General features: G+C 46.4%; 1 protein-coding gene across 1 annotated transcript; it reads left to right on the forward strand.

Moving 5' to 3' along the window:
• Positions 1 to 6,647: 6,647 nt before the first annotated feature.
• LOC102451676 (olfactory receptor 52K1-like) lies at positions 6,648 to 7,607 on the forward strand. Its single transcript, XM_006127844.4, has one exon. The coding sequence runs from the start codon at positions 6,648 to 6,650 to the stop codon at positions 7,605 to 7,607; it is 960 nt and encodes a 319-aa protein (XP_006127906.4).
• The last annotated feature ends 693 nt before the right edge of the window (positions 7,608 to 8,300 follow it).

Raw genomic sequence — 8,300 nt, forward strand, 5'->3', positions numbered from 1 at the left:
TTTCTTCTTTGCTTCTCACTTGTGTGTAGCCCCTGACTGATTTTCTCTGCGTCAGTGACCCCCAACCCAAAAAAGATTACGCATCCCTGTCCTATAGGGCTCTAACCCTAATTGGGTGCAAGTTTCCATTATCTTACTATTATAATAAAATACAGGAATGAAGTAATATGTTATGACTAACTGCAATATTCCTCAAAAGAATTCACAGGTGAACTCTGAGCAATCCTCAAGTCTCTGCTTCTCCAGTGTCTTAAAATAATAATAAAAACAACTCCTACCAAAAGTCACTGGACACCCAGAGTTCAGGCTGGAAGGACTACCCAATGCCAGCCTCCCCCACATTGAAATCCCAAAAGGAACTATAGAAATGTATTTAATTAAATCACTTTATCAAATCTTATGATGAAGAAACAAATAATAATCTAATTTTTACAGCATAACAGAGCCATTTTATAACCCACCGACATTGTCTTCACAGTTACAACAAACATAAAGAGAAAACTAAAAGGAAAATGGGAACAGTTCAGTCCACACCAATCACACTCATATACACAACAGAGATTTATTGGAAAAAGGGCTGTTTTTCCAACAAAACTTGAGGAATGTCCACACTGCAACTGCGTTCTTCCACAAGAAAATCGAAAGAACAGAGGGTTTTTTCCGACATTGGTAATCATCATTCTATGAGGAAGAAGCCATTTTCCAAAAGAGCTCTTTCAGAAAAAGGCATGTGTGGACGGGAAAGAGGGAGTTCTCTCAGAAGAAGAGGAAAGAGGAAAAAACACAGGTGCCCTGGTGGCCACTCCACCCATAGCAATCACAGGTTACATGTGAGAGAGTGTCCATACAGTCTGGACGCTATCTTTTGAAAAAGCAGATCGTTTTTCAATGCGCATTTGCAGTGTAAATGTGCTCTTTGGCAAGAAGTTATTTTGGAAGATCTCTTCCAAAAAAAAAACTTCTTGCGCAAGAAACCTGCTGTCTAGATGGAACCTCAGAAGACACTGAGAGATCCCAAACGCTTCGGTTTAATTCACCTAAGTCTCAGGGAATGTCTCTGATCCCAAAATCTGCATCATATGCTGAGCCTAACCCATCTCTCTACTTGGGGTCGGATCCTCAGTTGGAATCCAGGCAGCCTCTCCCCCTGCAGTGGATCCCAGCCAGCCTGCTGACCCACAGGGTAACCAGTCAGATAAGTCACAAGTGAACAGCTTTAAACAAAACCCGGCTTCCAGCAAATACACAGAGAGTAACACAACAGAAAAGGCTCCCTCCCTGTTATTGCATGTAAAGAGCAACTGGGGACTCGTACCAGCAGGGAAAGTCACTGGAATGGTTTGGCCAAAATCCAAACCACATTGGGGACTCTTGGGGTATGTCTACACTGCCAGCCTAGTTCAAACTAGGGTGGCTAATGTAGTCATTCGAACTTGCAAATGAAGCCCGGGATTAAAATATCCCGGGCTTTATTTGCATGTTCCCAGGCACCGCCATTTTTAAATGCCCCGTAGTTCAAACCCCCTGCGCTACACGCGGCACGGGCTAGGTAGTTCGAATTAAAGCTCCTAATTTGAACTACCATTACTCCTCATTGCAGGAGGAGTAACGGTAGTTCAAATTAGGAGCTTTAATTTGAACTATCTAGCCCATGCCGCATGTAGCCGCGGGCAGGGAGTTGGAACTACCGGTTCGAAGTGCCTATTGACTAGTCGGCTAGTTGATGGAAATTCCATCAACAAATCAGTTAACAACATTTTAACATCCTTAGTGAGATGGATGCTGGGCAGAGACCAGGGTATAGCAATGACTGCAGCTGCACAGTTCACAAGACACTACAGAGGAGCAATGTGTCCAGTTCTGGGCCCCCCACTACAAAAAGGATGTGGATGCATTGGAGAGGGTCCAGCGGAGGGCAACCAAAATGATCAGGGGGCTGGAGCATATGACTTATGAGGAGAGGCTGAGGGACTTGGGTCTGTTTAGTCTGCAGAAGCGAAGAGTGAGGGGGGATTTGATAGCAGCCTTCAACTTCCTGAAGGGAGGTTCCAAAGAGGCTGGAGAGAGGCTGATCTTGGTAGTGACAGATGGCAGAACAAGGAGCAATGGTCTCAAGTTGTGGTGGGAGAGGTCCAGGTTGGATATTAGGAAAAACTATTTCACTAGGAGGGTGTTGAAGCACTGGAATGGGTTCCCTAGGGAAGTAGTGGAGTCTCCATCCCTAGAGGTGTTTAAGTCTTGGCTTGACAAAGCCCTGGCCGGGTTGATTTAGTTGGAACTGGTCCTGCCTAGAGCAGGGGGCTGGACTTGACCTTCTGAGGTCTCTTCCAGTTCTATGATTCTATGATTCTATGAATGCCAGCTTGAGGTGAGACAATGGCAGTAGGTGGTCAACACACCACATTGTGATCTACCTTTTCCTTGCTTCCCTTCTGCTACAGGTGAGGAGGGGGCTGTTGTTCAGCTCTCAGAGTGGGTGGTCCTGACCAAGAGATGGGACCGAAAGAGAGCAAGAGAGGGATCCATTGGTGACTAGAACCATTCCTCAGCCATAGGGGGAGAACTCTCAGTCACGAGACTGATCAAGTGATTACATGAGGTGGGGGCTACGATGTCAGCACCCGCCCCCCCCCCCAGGTTTATGAAATTGACGTATGGGCAGAAATATGCCTAACTCAAAGGTACTTTGGACAAACCACCCCATGTAACCTGTCGATATTAGTGTCTCAACCTGCTGCATCTGTGTAGCTTGTTTCGGTGTCTGTATCATTCTTCTGTGCCAAGTTAGAGAGATAGGCTGTGTCTACATTGGCACCCCTTTTCGGAAAAGGGATGCTAATGAGACCAGTCGGAATTGCAAATGCCGTGGGGGATTTAAATATCCCCCGCGACATTTGCATGAACATGGCTGCCGCTTTTTTCCGGCTCGGGGTTTTGCCGGAGAAAAGCGCCAGTCTAGACGGGATCTTGCGGAAAATAAACCCTTTTCCGGAAGAGTCCTTATTCCTACTTTCAACCTAATTGGAACTTAGAGGAGTCCCCTGTTGGTGCCGGCAGTGCTGCTCCTCACAAGGATTAAGGGAAGGTGATGAGATCGTGGGCTCCCGTCAACCTCCACCTGTGCGGATGGCATAAAAAACCTATTGTGGGTACTTTGATTCCAGCTGTGTAATTCATGTAGCTGGTGTGATCATCTTAGGTGGACTTTCCTCTTTACACCAGGCCGGGGGGAGCAGACGTGGAGTCTGAGTTCACCTCCCATGAGCGGGGAGCTCACACACGCCAGATGGTTCTGAAATGCTCAGATTCCCCTGGAGAGGATGGTGGAGGCTCAACCTCCCTCTTCCAGCCTTTCCTCTGCTTCCACCCAATGACTAGGCCCTGCTATGGAGGGATCGTGGGTACTGCAGGGAAGTCAGGACTCCTGGTTGTCTCTCTTTCATCCTGCCCCTCCATCTGCCTGGCCAATTCATGTCGCTGCTGAGCTGTATTATGGGTTTCTGTTCACAGTGACTTTTCTTTGCAAGGTCTTCTCAATGCCCTTCAGGGAAAGTTGCTGCAGAACGTGTTGGAAGTTATTGATGAGAATTATTGATCTCTGACCCCTGGGTGACAGCCCCTAAAGAGACATAGACATGGACATTCTCCATAGTTTTCTTATTAATCAACTATAATTTCTCAGTTCACACAAATCCTCAGAGTAGCCGACTCCTCCATGACTCAGCCCAGAGCCAACAAGTTCTCCTCTCCTCTTGGGAAGGACCCTTAATTGCTGTTTATTCCTAAAGCTGGATAACTAGCCCAGAATCCCAGACAGGCTGGTCTCCAGCCTTTTTCCATGCAGATGCTAACGAACCCCTAGGGGTTGAGTGAACCCACTGGGATTGCCCAGAGCTATATTATTATGCCCTGTGTCGGCTCTCAGTGTGAGATGCTGCTGCAGATGCTGGGCTGAGAGAGGTGTGGGACATGGTTGCCTGAGGGAGGCTCCGAGGGAAACCATCTCAGAACTCACAGGTACCCAGCTCGAGCTGAGGAGCTCACCTGCACGACATACCCAGGGCACCGCAGGATAGAGGGTAAGTCTGGGATCCTTTCTGCTCTGAACACATAGGAAACAGCCTAGAGCTCTTGCCAATATCACTAGGCAAAATGTGACTCTTTTCTGGGCATCCCTGCCCATTCTGGATGATTATCGAGAGCTGCAATGTGTCAGCATTTCAGTGGCATAGGGCATCCTTCAGGTGTTTAGTATCCCAGGGCTGGAAGAGACCTCTGGAGTCATTGACTCCAGCCCCCTGCTTAAAGCAGGAGCAACCCCAACTCAATCATCCCAGCCAGGGCTTTGTCAAGCCAGGAAACAAATACCTTTAGGGATGGAGATTCCAGCCCCTCCCTAGGTAACCAATCCCAGTGCTTCTCCTCCCTCCTACTTTTTACTAACATCCAACCTAGACCTCCCCTGCTGCAATCTTGAGACAATTCCTCCTTGTTTGTCATCCACCACCACTGAGAACATCCTCTCCCGATCCTCTTTGGAACCTCCCTTCAGGAAGTTGAAGGCTGCTCTCAAATCCCCCCTCACTCTTCTCTTCTGCAGACTAAACAAACCCAAATCCCTCAGCCTCTCCGTGTAAGTCATGTGCTCCAGTCCCCTCATCATTTTGGTTGCCATCTGCTGGACTCTCTCCAATGTATCCCCAATCCTTTCCTCACTAAATCTGCACACAGCGCTCCTACCTGTGTATCCAATATACCTGGATTCCTCCCTGTAAGCACTCTGCAATTTGAACACTAACATTGTGAGAATTGTATCCGCCCTGGTTTTCTGTTTGTTTCTAGAACATTGATTAAAATATTGAACAGCATCAGGCCTAGGCCTGATTCCTACCGAACCCATTTCTTGAAATCTGTCAGTAAACCAGAGTTTTGCCCATTTTCACCGGCTTTCCCTACAAAATCAAATCTCAGAGAAATGAAGGCTTATTATATCTCTACCATTCTCTTGATCAACCAAAGCTGTACTCTTGTAAAAGGATGCGGCTGTTTCTTTGATCTGACCAGGGTTACGTAAACCATATTGCTGAACAACATTCATTATATTCCCGATCTTAAAAAAAAATCCCAAACCAGCCTTCCCAGCCTTTCCTAATCTTGTCAACCATTTTTATTTTGAACTTTCCCTTGATTTTTAAAATAATTTACATTTAACAGAACCTGTCCTGAATTGGCCTCCTTTCTAAAGGGGCAGGAGGCAGAAGTATCTGCTGCTTGCTGCCTGTTTGCCCTCTTCTGGTTGATCTGTCAGTTCGTAACGCTGGTGTTCATACCTATAACAGTCTACTGAGATGCTTTTTGAGGACATCATGTTTCTTTCCAAACAAAAACCATTTTGTTAAATAGGCACCTGTAGAAAATACATGCCAAGGAAAAGACCTGGTGATAACTGATAGCAACACCATCTAAACAGCAGCTCAAAACAAAACCATTTCTAGAACATGTGGTCTTTTTTCTCCAATGGGAACAATTTTCCTTTCACCCTTTCAAAAAGGTCAAAATATTTTCCAAGGTATCCGCTTTATCCCAGATATTCTTAATACCTTCCTTTTCTGATCCTTAGCCCTACTAAGGGTTTTCCCTGATGTCTCTAACACCCCTCACCATTTTTCAAAAATTTCCAGTTCGTATTGCTTTCCATCTATTTTTCTTTTCTCCGGTGTATTATACAGTGCATTTTCTCCTTTAAGTGCTGCCTTGATTAGCCACTGAACAGGGTTTTTATCCAACTTGTCTACACTCTTCACCATGGACTCAAACATGTTTGTTATCTAATAAAACCATTGTTCAAAAAACCGCGATGTTCATTCCAATGAAGTTAGGCAAAAAGTTCCTCCCAAATGGTTTTGCTGATGATTTGACACAGCTTTGAGGAGTTAGCCCTTTGGAGCAATCACTCATTAGACATAGCAGTGACTGGGAACTCTTCTTGGTTTCTCCATTTGAATGTAATATAGTGACTTCTGTTTTTTACTTTCCTCTCCTCTATCGGCCCCAGATATCCCAGTATGGTTGTATATTATTCTTCCCTGTTTGCATCGCCTGCCTCCGAATTCCAGTTCTACCTGCTATTTCCTTATACAGACTAGATGAGCAACACTGAGCACATGTCCGGAGCAGCTAGTTTTCCAACCCCTTCCTTAGGCATCCGAACATGGTCTTTGTTGTGGCCAGTGCCATGAATGAGCTGCTGTTTACATGGTGTTGCTCGCAGTTATCACCAGGTCTTTTCCTTGGCATGTATTTTCTACAGGTGCCTATTAAAGTTTCACGTGCCATAACATATAGAAAATATCATACCTGGAGCAACATCAAACACAGAATTAAAGGACTCTGTTGTTCATAATCCTTGCCTCCAGATAATGAAAAAATGACATTTTCACTGTGTGACGAAAATACAATCTCTTTCTCCCTAACAACAACTTCCAATAGTGTATGTGGTGTCTCATATTCACATTGTGTCTCCATCCAGGCAATTTCCCTGTCACCACCTCCCTAGACCCCAGGTACATGAAAAAACTCCATGGAGCATCGAGTTTAAGGAAGACACGACATTCTGCCTCAGAGTTGAATCACTTCTCCACCACTCCATGTCAGATTCCAACAAAACTGCCTTCACCAACCCCTCCACCTTCATCCTGCAGGGCATCCCTGGACTGGAGGCAGCTCATGCCTGGATCTCCATCCCCTTCTGCACCATGTACTCCATAGTCATCTTGGGAAACTTTGCCATCCTATTTATTGTGAAGAGGGAGGCCAGTCTCCATGAGCCCGTGTACTATTTCCTCTGCATGCTGGCCGTCACTGACCTGGTGCTGTCCACAACCACCCTGCCCAAAATTCTAGCAAATTTCTGGTTCAATTCCAGAGAGATCGATTTCAGTGCCTGCCTCACCCAGATGTTCTTCATTCACTGCTTCACAGAGATCGAGTCTGGGATATTGGCAGCCATGGCTTTTGATCGCTATGTGGCCATCTGCCATCCCCTGAGACATTCCACCATCCTGACAAACTCCCTGGTGATGAAGATCGGCCTGGTCATTGTGTTGCGTGGCAGCATTCTTACACTGGCTTTTCCCTTGCTGGCAAGGCAGTGGCAATATTGCAGAACCAATATCATTGCCCACACTCAATGTGAAAACTTGGGTGTGGTGAAGCTGGCCTGTGGTGACACCCGCATCAGTAGTTACTACGGCATCTTCGTGCTATCCTGTAGGATCAGTCTGGATGTGGTTTTCATCATTCTGTCCTATATCCAGATACTTAGGGCCATCTTCAGCCTCCCCACAAAGGATGCCCGGCTCAAGACTTTTGGGACTTGCGGTTCACATATCTGTGTCATATTAGCCTTTTACATTCCAACTCTGTTTGGCTCCCTGGTATCCCGTTTAGGCAGCAATATGCCCCCTCACTTCCACATTCTCCTTGCCAACATCTACCTCCTGGTTCCCCCCATGCTGAACCCCATCATCTACGGCGTGAGAACCAAACAGATCCGGGACAGGCTACTCCAATTCTTTACACCTAAAGGGACTGACATTTTCTCCTAAGTGGAAATTTTCAGACAGATCTCCCTGGAGTGGTACTATTTCCTGAAACACTGACTGGTCAATCAAAGAAAGGGTAAAGTCTTTGCTGACTTTACTATGTTCTCTCTGCCTGACACACCGGAGAATCCATCGGTGCACAACTCAAAGGGTTGCCAACTTCCTAATTGTAACTGGACACTGGAGGCTTTGAGCCCCGAGCCACTTCCATGTCTTGTCCTTTAACCCACACTGGTTTCTTGCTCCTCCTTTGCCCCCCATCACCGCTTGGATCATCTCTGTGGTGGGTCCTTCCAAGATGCCACCTGGAACTGAGGTCCAGCTGGGCCCTGTGTCACACCTAATGGGGTTGCCACTTGCACTGTGAGGTGGCAACTTGCAAAGGCCTCCACGCTTGCCTCACCTGACCAATAGGAATGTGGGACCCAGGGCATCACTTCTCCAATGGAAAGTGGCTACACACCAGCTCTTGGTCATGGAACTGCTTGCCAGAGGATGTGGTGAAGGTGAAGACTAGGACTTTAACAGGGTTAAAAAAGAGCTAGATAGATTTATGGAGGTTAGGTGTCTATTTTGCATGCATTTAATAAGAGCTCACAGAACCAAAAGGGTTTCATGGTACCTGTAAGTGACTTATTAGTGTAATTTCTATCCTGTCCTTTGTAGTGGCTGTGTTATCTGTAACACAGCTGTAGC

The sequence above is a fragment of the Pelodiscus sinensis genome, chromosome 1 (genome assembly GCF_052426305.1).
Source record: "Pelodiscus sinensis isolate ZL-2025 chromosome 1, ASM5242630v1, whole genome shotgun sequence".
NCBI classification, from domain to species: Eukaryota; Metazoa; Chordata; order Testudines; family Trionychidae; genus Pelodiscus; species Pelodiscus sinensis.

Coding starts and splice junctions, on each gene's coding strand:
- LOC102451676 (XM_006127844.4), top strand. CDS start 6,648: ATGTCAGATTCCAACAAAACTGCCTTCACCAACCCCTCCACCTTCATC.